A 21,454-nucleotide genomic window follows, 5' to 3' on the forward strand; every position below is an offset into this window, starting at 1 on the left:
GCGAGAGCGAGAGCGAGAGGAGCGAGAGCGAGAGCGAGAGCGAGAGCGAGAGAGAGAGAGAGAGAGAGAGAGAGAGAGAGAGAGATAGAGAGAGAAAGAGAGAGAGGGGGATGAGAGCAGTTTTAGATTAATGTGAAAGCTGATGATGAGCAGGATGCTGAAGAAGAAGAGGGGTGGGGGCAGGAAAATAACAGAGAAGAGACGAGCAGGACATATAACAATGTGTGTCTGTGTGTGTGTGTGTGTGTGTGTGTGTGTGTGTGTGTGTGTGTGTGTGTGTGTGTGTGTGTGTGTGTGTGTGTTTGATTGACATGCGCGACAGGAGAGAGAGATGGTGGGCGAGATGAAGAGATATATAGAGAGAGAGAGAGATAGAGAGAGAGAGAGAGAGAGAGAGAGAGAGAGAGAGAGAGAGAGATAGAGAGAGAGAGAGAGAGAGAGAGAGAGAGAGAGAGAGAGATAGATAGATAGATAGAGAGAGAGAGAGAGACTTAGTTGTGAGGGCAGTGAACAGAGGTAAAGCATAGCTCATTGAGATGCAGGGGACATTCTGGCTGCAGCTGCACCTATCAAATCACTAGCTTCTAGCTCTGACAAGTACACCCCTCCCTGCATGTCTAGCAGCCACACACACACACACACACACACATTAACACACACACACACATACACACACACACACACACACACACACAAACACACACACACACACACACACACACACACACACACACACACACACACACACACACACACACACATACGTACACACGTGCATGAAGACACACACACAGACAGACACACACACACACACACACACACACACACACATACGTACACACGTGCATGAAGACTCACACACAGACAGACACACACACACACACACACACACACACACACACATGCACACACACACACACACACACACACACACACACACACACACACACACACACACACACACACACACACACACACACACACACACACATGCACATATACAGCCCTGCATGTCTGTGTTACATGGTATTGGATCTTCAGAGAAGCCTATAGCTACAGTAGTTCTGCAGTGTTGCTCTCCTCTATCCTCTAGCTGCTAGCTGTACTCTCTCATCATATGTGTCCTCCATTTCTACCCCTCCCTTCTTCCTTCCCTCCCTCCCTCATGCCCTCCCTCCTTCCCGCATTCCTTCCCTCACTCCCTCCCGCCATCCTTCCTTGCATTCCTCCCTCCTTACTCCTCTGATACCCCTCCCTCTCTACATCACCCCCCTGCCCCATTCCCTCCCACCCGCCCTCCTTATTCCACTGTATCTCTCTCCCTCCCTCCATTCATCCCTCACCCCTCCTTATTCCACTATATCTCCTTCCCTCCACCCATCCCTTCCTCACTCTACCCCTCTGTATCTACCCCATCCTCCCTCCCATCCTCCTCCCCTCTCATCCATTCTCCTTATCCCTCCCCCCTACATCTTGTTTATTTGCGTCATCTTTCTATTCTTACATAACACATTTCTTCTTCACATTCCCTTTCTTATTCGCTCTTTGACGCTGCCACACACACACACACACACACACACACACACACACACACACACACACACACACACACACACACACACACACACACACACACACACACACACACACACACACACACACACACACATAGAATCTATTTATTTATGTCCACATAAAGACGATGTTTAAAGGACACAAATATTATCAGTGCACTTGTACATTGTGGGTTATTCTGATACAGGCGTGCCCAAATTGACAATGGCAACCAAAGTTACACACACACATGGATGATGAACCTGACAATCTACACACAGCTCATGGGTACAGATAGCAGCGTCTTCTCCAAATTGCCCGGCTGCCAATAATTGCAGACACTGAGCAATATCTTGCTAATTGTTTGGCTCTTCTCTTCGGAAGACCGGCCATCTGAAGGCATCTAACACCCAACTTATGGACATGACCCAGGCTTTCAAATATGAAGACTAAAAGTTTACAGCTGTAGCCGAGTTGTGATATGGTATGGTCTAACAGTTGACACACACACAGTGTGCATAGTTTAAGAAGCATTCCTGATGTATCCCTTTCATTTAGAGACGTACTGTTTGCCCAGTATTCATGGTGACTGGAGTAAACCAAGGCTCTTCCTCTATCTTTCTTTCTCTCCCTCTCCCTATCCCTCTCAGAAATGAATGTGTATATAGTATGGACATTTTTCTACTCCCACATGACATTGAGCCATTGTTGTGAGAGACGACAGGGAGCAGCATTCATTTATAACAAACAACATACACACAAAGCAACAGCACTGAGGCACAACATATCACCACCACCACTTACTAGCATCACTACTACCACTTACTGTGCCTAGGAGGGATTTGCTAAAATAGATGCATTGCAATGTGCATTGACAAGAAACAAATTGTCTAGCTACCATCTTCATCTCCACTCTCTCATACCTTTGTCTCTCCTTCTCTGCATACTTACTTCCTGTGTCTATGAATATGCTATATATATATGTATATCCTTTTTTTTTCTTTTTCAATCTTGAAAAGGTAACAGCAGACATGCTGAACGCGTCGCTCCACCTCTGTTACCATCGCATGCTGCTCAGACATGTTCGGTTCGTGTGTAGTCTTTTACCAACAAACTTGCAGTTCTGCGTTCGCGTTCTGCGATCTGATTGGCCACTGACGTACGCTCTATCTACACCCAAACAGCGCGTTCCGCTAGTTCTGCCTCTACTAACAGCCTGCAGCCTGCTCGCTAGTTCTGCATCTAACCTCTAACAACCTGCAACCATTATTGAATTCATATCAATCGAAATAACGTATTGTTTTCATCTCTCTATATTAACGTGATTCCATCAACACAACATAAATGTTCAAAACACGACAAGACAGTTTGCATCACTTCCCACAGTTCTCGGCACTTATTCTACCGGTAGTGCGGTAGTTGTTGCCACGTTATTGGGTCTTTGGGTGAATACTTCATTGGCGGGGAAGAAGAACACTGATAGCGGTGTGTGGACCGCCCCGCGAGCCCCAGACCACCACCCGCGAGCCCCAGGCCACCGCCCCGCGAGCCCCAGGCCACCGTCCCGTGAGACTTGTTTCCCGTGCGCCTAAAATTCGACCTGGTCTTGTCCCGTGCCTCTTGACCACATTATTGTCGCCCTATAGCCGAATTCTGTTAACAAATTGGATAGGCTGTTAGAGGTTAGAGGCAGAAACTAGCGAGCAGGCTGCAGGCTGTTATTAGAGGCAGAACTAGCGTAACACGCTGTTTGGGCATAAAGAGAGCGTACGTCAGTGGCCAATCAGATTGCAGAACGCGAACGCGGAACTGCAAGTTTGTTGGTAAAAGACTACACACGTTCGGTTCTGATCTCCACTCTAATGCTAATGCGGTGCCCCACCCCCCTCCAATCAGCCTGTTATCACTGCTCAGCTTATGCTAATTAAATACCAAGATTTCTCGACAGCACTGCGGTATTTTGAGCCCGTTATAATGACAGACTTCTGTGTATTTGTGTCTTGAGTGTGCGTGTGCGTGTGTGTGTGTGTGTGTGTGTGTGTGTGTGTGTGTGTGTGTGTGTGTGTGTGTGTGTGTGTGTGTGTGTGTGTGTGTGTGTGTGTGTGTGTGTGTGTGTGTGTGTGTGTGTGTGTGTGTGTGTGTGTGTGTGTGTGTGTGTGTGTGTGTGCGTGTGTACATAATGGGCGACATTGGTTCAGGAGGTAGAACAGTCGTCGGGTAATCCGACGGTTCCCAGTTCGATTCCCGCTCCTCCCCTGCATCGTGTCTAAGTGTCCTTGAGCAAGACACTTAACCCCTAATTGCTCCCGATGAGCAGGTTGGCACCTTGCATGGTTGCCTCCACCGTCGGTGTGTGAATGGGTGAGTGAATAGGTAAAATGTGAGAAACAAATAGTAAAGTGCTTTGGATAAAAGTGCTATATAAACGCACCATTTACCATTTACATTATGTGTGTGTATGTGTCAGACTAAAAACACACTACTTCAATCAATATCTGAAATGAAGAAGGAAGACAAAAAACGAATCTCCCTACTGTCTTTTACTTGTATGCACTGTGCTACTAAGTAATATATATTGCCTATATATTACTGTCTACTCTGCTAATCTGTCTATACTAATATGCACTCAAGACTGTAGCACTGAAGTTCACACTGTTTGCCAAACAATACTTACTTACTTGCCCTTAGCTGCCATAGTTGTACCCTTCCTGCTGACTTGTTGTACAGCACTTGTGCTTTGAATAAAAGCATCATAAGCTAAATTACTCAATTTAAATGTAAACGTGTGTATGTGGCTCTGCGGCCACAGACGTTCACTCTTAACAGGTGGCTCTTCACACAAACACCGCTGTTGTCCTCCCCTTCCCGGAATTTATTCCAATCCATGTTTCATCAGTGGTGAATTTGCTTTGTCGGTGCCGCCTTAACGACGCTGTGTGTCAGCGCTGGTTTCCTTCCATTCGTGGGATTTGTCTCCTGATACCCTTTTGTTTACAGTCAAACAAAGCGAGGCCTTCGTCTTAAAGTGGATTAGTGAAATAAGTGGGTGGGGGAAGATGGCATCGGTAGCAGCTCCCCGTCAGTCTGGCACCATCAAGTGGAAGACGTCTCCGGAGATGAGTCGAGGCGCCTGATGGCACGTCTGACAGACACAGACGGCGTCAGACATTTCATCCCAGAGGGAGCTGATCATTTACTGAACTCAAGATGTATAGCCCGCTCGTGCTACTTTTAGGACGGACTCACTTTGGGGGAAAATGATCACGATTGCCTCAGGTCCTCGAGGTGAATGGGGTTGTCACGCCGGTCTCACAAGCCAGTGATTTACATTACATTTAATTTTTTTGTACGATAAATTAGATGTCAGGGTGTACTGTAATCTTAGATTACAAAGTGTCAAGTTTAAAGTTCAAGTTTATTTATTAATTGTGTCATACAAAAATACAGAATACTTTTATATGAGATGTTTGTTCCTGTTCTGCTCCTGAGAGTGTGCTAGATAAAAATAAAATAGATAAGTAAAAATAGAAGTCAAAAGTATGTAACAAGTCTAAACAAAAGTGTTCAAAACAAAAGTGTTCTATATACATATATATACAATATACAATACAGAGTAGGAAAAAAAGTAGAGTTACAATACAATATAAAGTACAATGCAGAATGGGATGAGGTACAATTTAGGGTAAGGTGCAATGAGGTATGAGTTGTAGTGCAAATCTTTTTACCAATAAATATAAATATAAAGTGTGTTAAAGTGTCTAAAGTGGGTGAAGTCAGGGTGCGAACCATGGGGCAGCTCGGTGAGCCATTGGCTCCCCTAGATCAGACATCAGCTCCCCTGAAAACATGATTTGTGAATTTTTGGGGGGTCTCTAAAATACTGACAATAAATGCTATTTTTGCCATGCATTTCAAATTTTTGGTTCGCACACTGGGTGAAGTGGGTGCTACAGTGAGTTGTTTATTTAGTGAGTGTGTGGATGTGTGTGCTGTGAGTGTATTTGATGGTTTGTTACATAGTGTTATTGTCAGTGGTGTGCTGTGGACTCCAAATCACACGACTTGGATTCGAGCCACAAACTTGGATGACTTTGCTGTTTCACTTGGATTTGAGCCTCATGACTTGACAATAGATACCCTCCCCAAGCCCAACAGATTTTTTATTTATTTTTTGCCATACAGCAAGTGTACAGCAAATAGAATGTTCCTGCGTGTTACACCATGTCATCCCTTCAGTAAATCGGCGCCTGCCACAGTTTGAGAGTAGGGAGAGGAGAACTAGTAAGTGTTCTGTTTGCTTCTTTCACATCCCCGTCCCCTAAACCCTTTCACTACCACACTACATAAGGGTAACCCTTTCACTACCACACTACATAAGGGTAACCCTTTCACTACCACACTACATAAGGTTAACCCTTTCACTACCACACTACATAAGGTTAACCATGTCACTATCACACTGCATAAGGTTAACCCGTTCACTACCACACCACATACGGTTAACCATTTAACTGCCACACTACAGCCAGTTAACCCTTCCACTACCACACTGCAGACGGTTAACCATGTAACTACCAGACTACCGAATGTTAACCCGTCCACTACCACACTACATAATGTTAACCTGTTCGCTACCACACTACATAAGGTTAACCATGTCACTACCACACTACAGACGGTTAACCATCTGTAGTGCGGTAGTGGAAGGTTAACCTTCAATGGCGTGGTAGTGAAAGGGTTAAGTGAGCCCTCTGTAGCAATATGGCAAGGCCTTCTGTCCTTCTGAACGAGAGGCGCACGGTTGAGGGAAGGGAACAGGAACCTCAGACACGTCATGTCAGTGGCAGGAGCAGGAGGACCACACAGCAGGCAGAGAAGCACCTCCACCACGTTGGCTGGGCAGACAGATGTTTAATTTAGCCTCTGTACACGGAGTACTCTGGGCTGCATGGTGGCAGAGTGGTTAGCACTGCTGCCTCACAGCAAGAAGGTCCTGGGTTCGAACCCCAGCAGGGGGCCTTTCCGTGTGGAGTTTGCATGTTCTCCCCGTGTCCGTGTGGGTTTCCTCTGGGTACTCCGGGTTCCTCCCACACCATAAGACATGCATGGTAGGCAGGGACTACAGATGAAAACTAGCTCATTAGCTGATTCTGGCACATTTACATTGATGTGGAAACTGAAGATGTTGATTAATGTGCTACTGTCCCTGGGTAAAAGAAACTATAAATAAACATAAACCCCAGTTCAGTGTTGTTCTAGAGCCAGTACATAATTAATCATGATCAACCTCTGCGGGCACTCGTTCGTCTTCAACCTGATCATCTTCACGCTGCAGAGAACAGTCTGCGGGAATCAATGAACCTCCTGTCGTGATGTGTATCTCTTGTAGAAAAACAACAGATTCACATTTTGTTTTAATACAAACAACATCGTTCACTCTTAGCCTATTGATTTCTCATTTGTCCTGGGATTCCCAGACTATATTATAGCTTCCTGATTGGTTCACCTTATTATTATTTATGTTTTTATATTTGTTTATTGAGCCTTATTTATCACAAGAGATCACTGGATTGTCTTTACTAGTTCCCTCTCCTGTAACATTAGATTGATGCAAATTGATGCTGTCCCTGGATGCAATGAAAGCTTTTGACAGGCTGGAATGGTCGTATCTATGGGCAGTATTAGAGAAGATGGGGTTAGGTAAAGGTTTCATTGATATGATTAAAGTAGTATACAAAGACCCATCGGCCATGATTACAACAGGTATAATCACCTCCGGAATCTTTCCGGTATCACGCTCAGCTAGACAGGGTTGCCCTCTTAGTCCCGGACTATTCGATCTATCATTAGAACCTTTAGCACAATATATAAGACCCCAATCCATAGAACCAATCGTAATCAAGGGCACACAACATAAAATTTGTTTATATGCGGACGACGTAATACTGTTCATGCAAAACCCCAACACCACACTGCCTCATCTGCTCAAGTTGATTGAGAACTTTGGAGATTTATCGGGATTCAAGATAAATTGGCCGAAGTCGGCTTTCCTTCCACTTAACGCCCCTGCAAAAAAAGATATAACCCTCCCAGGAGAGATACCTATGGTAAAACATTTTAGATGTTTGGGAGTGGAAATATTCACCACCATAAGACAAACGTTGAAGCACAATTACACAAAAAAAACTATTTATTTGGAATAACAAACCACCACGTATAAAAAGATCCACCGCACAGAGAAATAAAGCAGACGGTGGCATGGCATTTCCAGATTTGTTCCACTATTTTAAGGCGTACACATTAAGACCATTGACAACATGGTTTGATCCCCAAGCATTAGTTTCCTGGAGAAAATTAGAAGAAAACATAGTAGCCCCACATAGACTGAAGGACATAACATACACTAAACTACCAATCAAGCATTGCAAACGGAAATTTGGCCCCATAATTACTCATGCGATCCGGATATGGCGTGAAACACAAAAAAAATATCCTAACCCACATAAATGGCACAATCATACTCCCTTATTCAATAACAATGCACTCTTGATTGGAAAACGACCTATAAGATTCCCTATATGGGAAAAGCAAGGCATACACTCATTAGGGGATGTTTTTAACAAACAGGGTTTCTGTAGTTATGAAGAAATACAGAAGAAATTTAATCTCACCAAGTCCACACATCTTTTTTACTTACAGTTATTGTTATGTTTGAAGACTCAAGGTGTTCCATTAACGAAACCAATTGAACACCACAGATACCACAAATTCTTCTATGAAAGAGAGACATCAAGAGGTTTTGTTTCAGATTTTTATCATCAATTACTAACGTCCTCATAATTTATGAAACCCTCCACCTAGACTCCGTCTGGAGGAGGGATATACCAGACCTGGAAAGTGATTTTGATTGGCAAGAAGCCTGGGCAAATGTTCGACTCACATCAAGGAACCCGGACCATCAACAAATCAATCTTAACTATATTCACAGGACATACTTGACTCCTATAAGACTGAAAAAAATGGGTCTTATACAAGACTCCAAATGCTCTTTATGTACAAATGGGGACGAGGGGACATTTATGCACATGTACTGGGACTGCCCACCAGTTAAGATATTCTGGAAAGAGGTGACCCAGCAATTATCAAATCTCTTAACTTGGAATATACCTGTACACCCCTCTGTATTACTGCTGAATGATGTTTTTGAGTGTGCAGTACATCCACAGCTAAAGAGATTGGTTTTATCGGGTATCACAGTGGCTAAAAAGCTGATAGCATCACGATGGTTCCAACCGGAAAAAATGTGCCGAAAGGTCTGGATTATTACATATATCGATGTGATCTATCAAGAAATATCGACAGCAAGAATTTTGGGTCTCAATGAATCCAAAATGACATTGTGGTTAGAAGTGGTGGAGAAAATAAAAGCTAGCATATAATGGTAATGTCTGGTTAGGAGCGAGGGAAAATGGATGGATTATCCAATGGGGGGTCCGGGAGGGGGGGGGGGGGGGGGGGTACGAGCTGGAGCATATGTGTGTAGGTTTTTAGATAACAGGTATTAAGGGTATATCCTATATATGACAATTAACTCAAATGTGATTTCATTGGATGTGCACTGTCAACTAATGCTTGTATATCTTATCGTGTGTTGTCATGTTTGTTTATGTGTTTGTTTAAAAAAATTATAAAAAAATAAAATACAAAAAAAGATTGATGCAAATTATGACGACAATATTAGAGAAGGTAATGCAACAATCTACACATATATAACATGTTACTATGAAGAGCAAGTAATAATGTCCCATATTCATGCTACATTTAATTGAGAGTAATACATTACAAACATTACATTCAGCATGCAATGTCTTGTTTTTATGACTCAAAATCCAAAGTTTCAGACTTGTGACTTGAGACTTGCCTGTCTTGACTTGTGACTTGACTTGAGACTTGCCTGTCTTGACTTGTGACTTGACTTGAGACTTGCCTGTCTTGACTTGGGACTTGACTTGAGACTTGCCTGTCTTGACTTGGGACTTGACTTGAGACTTACCTGTCTTGACTTGGTACTTGTTGAGTGTCAAGTCTTGAGACTTGTGACTTGCAAAGCTATGACTTGGTTTCAAAGCATTTCTGCTGGTCTAGATTGTCAGAATCAGACAATTATATATTTTTTTATAATTTAATATAGCCTATTTGTTCATTAACGTTGTAGCCTATACATTTGAGCTTTTATCCAATCAGATGTTCCACCTGTGCGGTCTCCGGGTAAAATAAATCGAGGCCTTCAGGATTGCTGTTGAAACAAAAATGTATGTGTAGATTTAGTTGATTGTCACATTATTTAACCAATCAGATTTAGAGTTTGACATGTTGGGCGTATTCTTTAGCATGCTAGAGCCTGGTCTACATCAGTGGCGCAACATTTGGCTGGCGCTATCAGAGGGATATCAGCTACTGAAGCAAAGCTACTGTAGCAAAGTAAAGTTAGTCAAGTAACAGATTTAGATTTACTAGAGATTGGTATTGAGATTTGTATTTAGTCCTGTTTTTTTTAATGCACAATAACAGAAAGGACAAAGTCATTTAGGAGAAGGATCTTTCAAGAAAAGCTGGAGCTAGTGAGGACAGCTAGCAGTCCTGTCCCAACCAGGGAAAGGAACTTTAAATCAAGCAACTAGAAAGCTACACCTGGCTGCAGCATCGGTGCAACATTGCAAATCGTATAGCTGGGAATGCCTGTTATACCGACAGATTTGACAACGACAGAGATATTATGGCAGGCGCGTGTGTTTGTTTCTCACTAAATGCAGCTGTAGCCGCTCACTTCAATATAGTATTTCAACCACTATTTGAGCACTTATTATGGTATAGTTGGGTTTTCCGTTTCATTTCTATGTGAAGCATGTTTGAGTTAGGCAAATAAATACTTTTGAGTTTTTGAATGTGAGTTGAAGTGGGTGAGTTGGAGAAGAGGGTGAAGTGGATTATCTTTGCAAAATACATTAACACCGTTACTGTCACCGAATATGTTTACAGTTTTTCATCTGTTATGGTTCTCCAGCATGGCATGAATGATTCATCTGCCTGACACGGCATGTGTGCGTTTAAGCCCAGAAAGCTATAGGCTGGAACCTGTGGGGAAGCCTGTTGAATCATGAGTGTGTTGTTTTAGTCAAGTCAAGTCAAGAGTTTTAATTGTCACGGCATACAAGTATACAATGAAATGCGGGTGGTCTTGCCCGCGACGATGTGCAATACAGTGGTACTACATATAATAGAATCCAATAAAAATACAGTGGTACAACATATAATAGAATCTTTAGTTTTAGTAGTGCAATACACTGTTCCTGTTGTTATACTAATTTAAAGTGGCCTTTCCTCTTGGCCATAAGTGTGCGTGTGTGCGGCATGAGTGTTTGCATGGTGGTCGTATGAGTACATTTAAGTGAATTTGTTCTTGTTCTTTGGCAATAAAATGTTTGGGCTATTTGTGATGCAGCATCCTTTCATACTGCGCATAATGGTGCATAATTGTTTCAGTCACCATCATGTCTCTGCAATTAATGTATGTAACTCTCAAGTGTTTAGCTTTGTGTTAAATCACTTTATTCCACTCGATAATCTACTGTCACTGTGAATATGGGGGTGGTTACATCGAATGACACTAGCCTAATATCCCTAGCGGCACAGTGAGGTTGTTCAAAGTCGGTTACATTGCTTAATTGATAGCGCTTATGAAGGCCTATAGGTGTCAAATACACGGCGGCCACTGCTTGGTTCCACCGCTGATTGTCACATAATGTGTAGCAAACTGATGCAGACGCTCAACACTATGTTCTGGGAGAACAACCATGCGACAACAAGGGCATAGGTTTTGTTTCAACACTTTATCTGAGGGACCTACCCCTGGAAATCTTGAGCGTCAAACACTTAATGTCCTGCATTCTGGTGTACTTGTATGCACTAATCTGTGGTGAAAATATCTATATTTATGTAAAGGAAAAGACAACATTCAGGTACCCGCTGAGACAAAACTAAAGGAATATAATGCAGTAAGGCTCCTTAGCTATATTTTTTGAGGGGGACACATTTACCTCTTCTCAACATTAAGGGGGACAACCCCCCCTAAACCTACACCTATGCACTATATAAATGCAGTATTATCATTTGCATACAACAAGCAATAGCTAGTGTCTGATTAATCTCCATTCACTACTGCATGCAAACACCACAGTGAGGAGCGATGGCTGATGTGCTTCAGATTACATTATACCATGTCCTGGGTGAATACTCCATTCTGATTGGCTGGAGGGGTGTTGATTCTTTTTCGATATACTGCACGGCTAGAGCCTCATCACAGTTCAAAATGTTTGTTTGGCCCTGAAGGCAAACTTCTCCCGTGTGTCAATGACACAATCAGACCCAGATATTTGACTATACTATACTATTCTACTACACTGGCCATCTCATTGTATCCAAAACAATAACTTATTTTCACGTCAAATATTCGCAGTAGCTATATCACTGTCAGTCGTAGCCTCAAGTACATTCATTGTTGCAAGTTGAATTGCAAGGACAGGATGACATACTTAGAGAGAAAAAATATATATACAGTATATGTAGTAGCCTGCCCTAGTCTATTAGTCAGTCTAAAGTGTTAATATATAAAAGTGTATATTAGACTACCTCTGGTATGTCTCTGGGGCAAGGTTTGTATTTGTAACAATGTTGCTGACCAGGACGTAGAATGTGCTTAGCGTTACATCTCACTACATTCAGCCGAGTGTACTTGAATCAAACACCGGCCCCTGAATTGTTTTGCACTGCTGTGTTACACGTATAGTTTTTCCAGAAATTACGCACACAGTATTATTCTTGTGGGTGATTATTATTTTTCCAAGACAGATCTAGCAAAGCAGATTGGTATGTGGAGATGCAATTTATTCCTGGCTCTGCATAATCCCTTCACTTATCATGGCACATCCTGTTCTCGCTAATTCAGCACGCAACAATGACTGACCACACCAATGAGATATCTGCCTAGCAAGCCAGCCTTTTTGTCAAGATCATTATTCACTGTTTGTTAACCATAGGCAAGGTTATTGACAGAAAGTCTTGCTAGCATGAAGTTAGCTTTCTGGGTCAATTGTTACTGGCATCAGTCAGGTGCATCAGGCACAATCATCAAACAATCATAATCATGTTATGATATCCAGGTAGAATTAATTCAAGTCATAATGCATCAAAGGAGAGCATCCTTAATCTATCCACCGTCATACCCACTAGTTTAACATAGAACATGGCATCTCTCTCTCTCTCTCTCTCTCTCTCTCTCTCTCTCTCTATCTCTCTCTCTCTCTCTCTCTCTCTCTCTCTCTCTCTCTATCTCTCTCTCTCTCTCTCTCCCCCTCTCTCCCTCTCTCCCTCTCTCCCTCTCTCTCTCCCTCTCTCTCTCTCCTCTCTCTCTCTCTCTCTCTCTCTCTCCTCTCCCTCTCCCTCTCCCTCTCCCTCTCCTCTCTCTCTCTCCTCTCTCTCTCTCTCTCTCTCTCTCTCTCTCTCTCTCTCTCTCTCTCTCTCTCTCTCTCTCTCTCTCTCTCTCTCTCTCTCTCTCTCTCTCTCTCTCTCTCTCTCTCTCTCTCTCTCTCTCTATCTATATATCTCTATCTTGCTCTCTCTCTACACACACACACAGGCGGGCAGACAGGCAGGCAGACACACTTATGGTGCGTTCACACCAGCCTTGTGTAGTCTGCTTTAATCAGCCTGGTCCGTCTGTTTGGGGTGGTCTCGGCCCACCTCCAAGTGAACCCTGGCGCGGTTCATTAGAGGTGCAAATGGAAACCCAACCAAAAGCAGGAATAGACCAGAGAAATCGCGCATGTAATGAGGCCGGTTGGGCAGTTTGTGTTGACATTTCCCGTATATTTCCAAATGTGTGATTTTTCATCATCATAACATTATTATTTTCACAGATGGTACTGTTCAAAATAGCCAAATAATGTTGTGATACTAAACAGATATCTTGTATGCGTGATTCAGGTGGCCTAGACAGTGTCATAATTCATTACTGACAGTAAATTGGAAAATGTATAGTAGCCTATTTCATAACATTTGTGCGACAAGCCTAGGTAGATATCACATAATTATTTGTCCACATATATAACCTTTTTATTAAGTTGTATAGTGACATGAATGACATCAGGCTTTGTATGGGGAATATATGTGATTCGATTGTGAAACCGCCTTATGCACTACGCTTAAGTATCCCGGTAAGCGAGAGTGAGCGCATGATACATCTCCTCAGTGCCTGTGCGCAGTCAGCCTCGAAAGGAATGAGGACAAAGCTACCAAAATGAAAGAAATATTCCTACAAGTTTGAAGCCCATCTGTCATACCATAAAGTTGGCAGGTATGAGATTCAAAATTATGTCCAATAAAAGACTTGCATAACCATAACCATAACCATAACCGAACCAATAAAAACGGCAACAAAAGTAACAATTTCAGTTTTGATTCGGACCATTTCAAACAAACTTAAGTGTGAACGCGCCCCTTAGGCACTCAGGTGTACACACACACACACACACACACACGCACGCACGCACGCACGCACGCACGCACGCGCACGCACGCACGCACGCACGCACGCACGCACGCACGCACGCACGCACGCACGCACGCACGCACGCACGCGCGCGCACACACACACACACACACACACACACACACACACACACACACACACACACACACACACACACACACACACACACACACACACACACACACACACACACACACACACACACACACACACACACACACACACACACACACACACACACACACACACACACACACACACACACACACACACACACACACACACACACACACACACACACACACATAGACACACACTGCCATCCAGGGGGAGCAGTGTATCAGCGTGATTCATAGCTTTCAATATGTCACCAGTGTAATGAAGGAGCCAAGTACCTACTAACTGATACCCTGAGGCAAGCTGGGACCAGGCCTTCTCACGGCATACTGCAGGGACATGTACACTATCTGAGACACACACACAAACACATACATACATACATACACACACACACACACACACACACACACACACAGACACACACTCTCTCTCACACTCACACACGCGGTCGCACGAGGACGCGATGGCGCGGGCAAGGCAAAGTGCTTTCTGACGTGATGTTTTAATCACTTTACAGTGCTTTGCCGTGTTTTTCTTCCCATGCTTTATGGATCTAGCAGAGCGCAGCCCCAGGCAGGTGTATTTACTGTGAGTATCTTAACAGTCTATCGTTAATTGGAAAGCTCTTAACAAGCTGTTCAATTGAGCTCCGGCGGAGATTGGTCCAGTAATCAAACTGTTAAGTACGTCTGTGGTATACACAAAGTAGGCCCTTAAGATTATATGCACAGGCAAATATATGAATGCGACCGATCCAAGTTACATCCACCGCTGAACAGGTTTGCAGTGCCTCATATTCAGTTTGAGACTTCATCACAAAAACAATCGTGAAAAGTCCCATTTTATACACTTATATGCCCCTTCATTTTTACTATCTGGCCGTCACACCTTCAGCCTGCTGCCATCAGAACAGCACCAGCAATAGATTGTAGGTGAAGAGAAGAGGATATGGCATCAGCACCACAAAGATACTAAAATGAAGAGAAGAGGATGTAACATCAGCACCACAAAGAGACTACAGGTGAAGAGGATGTAGCATCAGGGTCAGGTCATACCTGTGGTGGCTGTGTCTTTTTTATAGTGTGTTTATGGTTGGGTACGTTCGGTACCACATGTCGATACTTGTGCATGTTTAGTATAAGAGTGTAATATACTAGGCAAGAGGGAGCCTTTTCCACAAATATATATATATTACTGTCCTCTCTCTTGGGTCTTTGGAAAGACCAGACGAGGTCAGAGGAGTTTGATAATATTTACTGAGGATGGCCAGATATGAATGTAAATAAATAACGAAATGTTCTAAATAAATAACAATGTTAAAATAGTTTTTTACAACTGGAAATACATGTTCTGTTATTTCAGAGAGAGTTAAATACTGAAAAAAGGTACTGTTGGGTACTGATACCGAATTCCAGGAACTTGTGCTGGTACCGGTATCTGTTAAAATGTGAACGGTACCCAACCCTAGTTGTCCTGTCTCGTCACGGTGGCAGAAGACACGGCGAGCGGCGAGGACGTGGCCGGTGATATCATCAACCTATTTGCAGGGCTGGATTAGTGCGGCCTGCTTTGTTTCCCATCCATAGCGGTGGCCTACCGCGGCAGAATGACATTCATGTCAAGCATGCTTTTAGTCTTGTTGATTTGTCCTCCAAACAATAGCTCTATCAAATCTAATGGTGTCTCCACGATGAACATTTTTATTACGCATTAAGTGTAAAGTGTACTGCATTATGTCCTTCACATATCTCACATATCACATATCTCTCGAGAGCCGTCACACATGGCACATGTATTTCTGAGGACCCAAGGGAGTGCAGCGTCGATTGGATTTGTGTTTCTCGTGAACGCTGCAGACAGCCATACTGTGGGTTCTGAAAAACAATGCAGGCAGTTATACCGTGGATTCTGGAGAACGCTGCAGGCTGCCATACCGTGGGTTCTCAGGAACACTGCAGGTAGCCATACCGTGGGTTCTGGAGAACACTGCAGGTAGACATACCGTGGGTTCTGGAGAACGCTGCAGGCTGCCATACCGTGGGTTCTCAGGAACACTGCAGGTAGCCATACCGTGGGTTCTGGAGAACGCTGCAGGTAGACATACCGTGGGTTCTGGAGAACGCTGCAGGTAGACATACCGTGGGTTCTGGAGAACACTGAAGGCAGCCATACCGTGGGTTCTGGAGAACGCTGCAGGCTGCCATACCGTGGGTTCTCAGGAACACTGCAGGTAGCCATACCGTGGGTTCTGGAGAACGCTGCAGGTAGACATACCGTGGGTTCTGGAGAACGCTGCAGGTAGACATACCGTGGGTTCTGGAGAACGCTGCAGGTAGACATACCGTGGGTTCTGGAGAACACTGAAGGCAGCCATACCGTGGGTTCTCAGGAACACTGAAGGCAGCCATACCGTGGGTTCTGGAGAATGCTGAAGGCAGCCATACCGTGGGTTCTGGAGAACGCTGCAGGTAGACATACTGTGGGTTCTGGAGAACGCTGCAGGTAGACATACCGTGGGTTCTGGAGAACGCTGCAGGTAGACATACCGTGGGTTCTGGAGAACGCTGCAGGTAGACATACCGTGGGTTCTGGAGAACACTGCAGGTAGACATACCGTGGGTTCTGGAGAACACTGCAGGTAGACATACCGTGGGTTCTGGAGAACGCTGCAGGTAGACATACCGTGGGTTTTCTTTTTTTTTTAAACTTTGACCAGTCACCTGGTTCTTTTAGCGTTTATCGCTTTTTCTTCGCATTCATACTTGGTCAAGTTCGACCGACAGAAGCAGGCTGAAAGGGTTCAGATGGGGGGGAAAGACACTCTGGGAAAGGCACGGCTGCCGTCCGGGATTCGAACGCGCTCAGCCCCAGATCCGCGCGAGCGCGGTTGTCCACGGCGCTGAAATAGCACTCGCGGTACGTGGTGAGCTACTGGAGCTCCCCCATACCGTGTGTTTTCAAGAACACTGAAGGCATGGTGCAAAGCACTGTGTTTTTCAACGATCTTCGTTCCGCCGACAAATACATCCACAGTAGCTCACAGACGTAGCTAACGTTCAGGCGCTGGGAGGGACTCGTCTGTGTCAAGGAAACTATAAAAGAAGGAAGGGTCATCACCAGTGGTGCAGTCGCGGTCACACCCGGTTACACGCCGTGTTACCAGATCACTGAGGCAGAAGTACGCGCGATCGCGCACGGATGTGTACTCGCGTGTACGCGCGCACAAAAATGCGCTGTATCCATTCGTTGTGACTAGTACCCGGCCACCGTTTTACATAACAAAAAGCGCAGGTAGACTAAGTGTCTGGGTGTTGGCTATCTGAATGCATCTCCCCCTTCATTCTGTGTGACACAGGCAGTGGAGGTGAATACTAATGTGGCTCGGAATTCGTGATGGGGGTCTACCTGCTTATGATATTGAATCAAGCGTCTGTGCTGCGCGCCAGCTTTCCACGCGCACATTCACACAAATAGAGAGCAAGAAGAGCTTGTATGATAGAAAGATTGCACTTGCGTATATGCGCTTGTGTGTGTGTGTGCGTGTGTGCGTGCGTGTGTGTGTGTATAAATCAGTTCTGTGCGCATGCACGTACCCGCGCGTGCGCGTGGCGTGGCGTGTTACCAGTTCCCATATTAGGACTGCACCACTGGTCATCACGTCACTGTGTAGTATAGTGAACACACATTGGTGCCAAGTGTGGAAATGTTCAGTTCAGCCGACATTGAAGTTGAATAGGATTGCCATCTCTCTGAGTTTTTGGCTAATTCTAAGCAGAGCATAGAACGCTGGTATTCTGACGTGATGTCCCTTCCTTCTTATATCGTTTCCTTAGTTAGCGTTTGATCACACAGGATTAATAAACCATATCCTTCACTTATCAGTTATTGATTTAATTGTAGTATTTTTAGTTTTGCTATGTTTGATCATTTGATGTTAATGCCGTTTGATAAGGCACGGAATGCTCATTGCACACTAGTTGCAGTTACGAAACCAAATACTCTTTTTATCTTCCGCGGAGCGCGGGGGAACCGACGCCTGGCGAGGACCTCGTGGGCTGCCGAACCCAGGATCAAAATGAGCCGGGGAAACTGTTCTTCCGTTCTGGCATGTCGTAGCTCCGTGTCGAGAAAGAGAGGCTTTGAATGGAAACTTGGATTCTGTTTTGCTATGTTTGATCATTTGATCACAGAATGCTCATTGCACACTAGTTGCAGTTACGAAAAATATTTCATATACAAAGATATAGGCTACAGTTCACAGACCACCTATTTTTGGATGTTGTTATAATATATAGAAATCAAATTAATTTAATACAATTTAATTGAATACCCCCCCCCCCATATCTTTTTCTCTCTACCTATCTCTCTCCATAGTGACATGCCCCATGAACGAGGTGCTGACGGCCTCCACCGGGGTGATCATGAGCCAGTCTCCGGGCAGCGGCTTCCCCCACTTCGAGTCCTGCTCCTGGGTGGTCAAAGTGGAGCCCGGCTACAACATCACCTTCACCATAGAGCACTTCCAGACCAGCCGGCAGTTTGATGAGCTGGAGGTCTTTGACGGTGAGTGGCTATTCCACTACTATCTCATGACGGTGAATAGAATTCATATTATATTCATATCGCATATCGCGGCTGAGGGTTATAACGGCCGCAGACGTGTCATATCAAATCCCAGTTGAAGAGGCAAGTGCCATTTGGCTTGTGGAAAGTGATTTATCACGTGGAATATATAGCGATGTTCCATAATGCACTATGGAGATGAGGTAGAAGGAACGTTATATTTCCTGTGAGGATTCGACACAGCAATTCCTTGTGTGAAAGAGTTTAGCAAAACACACTTTATGGCTTTACCAGTGGAAGGAAACGTTGATGATGAATATGATAATGGTCCATTAGAGGGACAACATTAACATTTTAGAGTGATTGGGTCTCGTAAGGGGGTGTAATAAACAGCTGATTAGTGAGCGAAGCCAAGGGGTCAAGAACTGGGGTCACAGACACCTCAGCGGAGGGTCAGGAGACGGACGCCCTCGCTCTCTTTTAGATTGAAGTCGGAGCGAAAGGTCGACTCAAAAGGTCAGGAGCCATTTCCGAGTAGTTACAGGGAATATACGACACAGGCGCAGCGAGGTAGTTGAAAGCGACCCGGCGCCGACCGTCCCTTATTACGAGTGACCTGATGAATGGGAGCGTTTCATTCCCCTGCTACAGGCGCCGCGCTCGCCGAAGCAATACAGCAAAAAGCGACCTCTTTTCCTTTTGTATCGTGAACTTTTAGCCCCTGGCCTCTTTAGCGTGGCGGTCACCCCCGTAGATCAGCGGCCGCCCTATACGACGCTGAACGCCGCTGATGGGGCCTCTTAAAACACAGGTCAAGACAGACGATAATGGGCCTCCGCACAGCCAGTGAGGGACCCATTTACAGCCGTGAAAAAAATGATAGGCGTGATGGAGGATGGGAATAAAAGTGTCGGTGAGATGTAGATTAGCATCATCCCCTCCGTGTGCACCCCCCCCACCCCCCCCGTCTCTCCCACACCACGGGGCGAGACGGTAAAACACACACGGTGACAGAGCACCTCCACCCACCGCGTTGTGTATTTGCATGTCGTTAAAAGAGGCGCATTCGGGGATATCTTGCCTGGCGGCTCGGAGAAAATAGCGGCGCTGCTATTGCGTGGGGGTGTCGCTGATTAGTACTTTTTTATCTTCCGTGGAGCGCGGGGGCACAGACGCCTGGCGAGGACCTCGTGGGCTGCCGAACCCAGGATCAAAAGGAGCGGGGGGGGAGAGTCTTCTTCCGCTCTGGCATGTCGGAGCTCGGTGTCGAGAGAGAGAGAGGCTTTGAATGGAAACTTGGATTCCGGGCGTTCAGATGCGGTAGCAGTGGGACGACTTCCAAATCCATCTGGGATTTTGATTTAAAATTCTATGCTGGGAATGTCATACTCAAAAAAGTATAATTATTATCCACATTCACGTGAGATGTGTTAGTGTTGGTGTATAGCCACGGGAGTTCAAGATTCAAGAGTTTATTCATCACATACATACCAGGGCATACAGTGAAATGCGATTGGCCATGCCCGCTACGATTGTGCAATAAAACAATAGTAATAGTAATAATAATAAAAAGATAACTAGAATAGACATGGTAAATATAGACATGTTAATAAATCGCTTGCGATAGATTACATTTTCTTTTACTAATTCATCTCACAATTTTCTGTGATTAATCTACATTAAAAATAGCATTTTTCTATTTAAGACCGAAGCTTGTAACAGATATTTACTTGAGAAAAATCATGGAATTAATGTAAAATCAACACAAAGAAAGTATATTTAGATTCAAAGACTATTTTAATAGCTTTCTTTGAATACAGTTTCTCTCCTGTGAAATACAAATGTTCAACAAAACCATCAGCATTGACTCAGCTAGACCTCTTTTTTTTATCCACTTTTTCTCCTTATTTTCTATTTTTCTCCCATCCCAATTTCGCCTCGCCAATTCTCCCTTCAATTCTCCCCTCCCCTGTCTCGAACGTTGCTAGACTATGCCTCCCACTGGTCGGCTGCAGTGAGGACCGAGCCTTGCATCACGTGTCCCCTCCGGTACACGAGGAGGCAGCTATTCACCTGAACAGCGCGATCTCTCAGTGGCGAGGAGTAACGCGTCGGAGGCTCACGCTGCCCCCGATACTTCCTGATTCTGCTGTACAGGCGCACCAACCGACCTGTAGGAGTCGCTGTCCACAACGTCCAATCCCCACCCACCGGCTTTCCAACCCTCTAACACTGAAAAAGGTTTAGTATGACGCCCGGCCAAGCCGGTAGCAACGCCGAGAGCTGAGCTCGATACCAGCATATCCTGCCTTAGTGGCGAGTGCCTTGCCCACTGTGCCACTCAGCCGCCTAGCTAGACCTCTTTCTTATATCTGCGGCGCTAAGATTGAAGGTTTTTCACTGCATAGATTAATCTAGATACATTTATTTTAATACTTTAAATAATTTAAATTAATCTCCAAAGTTAGAGCATACATTTTGACAGCCCTATTTTGCTTCTATCCAGGCCCGTCCAGACAGAGCCCCCTCCTGGTCACCCTGAGCGGTAACTACTCCAGCCCGCTGAGCATCACCAGCTCTGGGAACAAGGTGTACCTGCACTGGTCCTTC

General features: G+C 44.7%; 1 protein-coding gene across 1 annotated transcript in view; it reads left to right on the forward strand.

The window, feature by feature from the left end:
* Positions 1-5,341: 5,341 nt before the first annotated feature.
* The window catches only part of csmd2 (CUB and Sushi multiple domains 2), a gene marked incomplete at its 5' end in the record, with an annotated part of 94,051 nt that continues 77,938 nt past the window's right edge, over positions 5,342-21,454 (forward strand). The window contains 3 exon segments of the mRNA XM_084311908.1: positions 5,342-5,354; positions 18,656-18,844; positions 21,351-21,452. Coding sequence (XP_084168034.1) covers positions 5,342-5,354; positions 18,656-18,844; positions 21,351-21,452 — 304 coding nt within the window.

This window comes from Notolepis coatsorum (assembly GCF_963971535.1).
Source record: "Notolepis coatsorum genome assembly, chromosome: 4".
NCBI lineage: Eukaryota > Metazoa > Chordata > Actinopteri > Aulopiformes > Paralepididae > Notolepis > Notolepis coatsorum.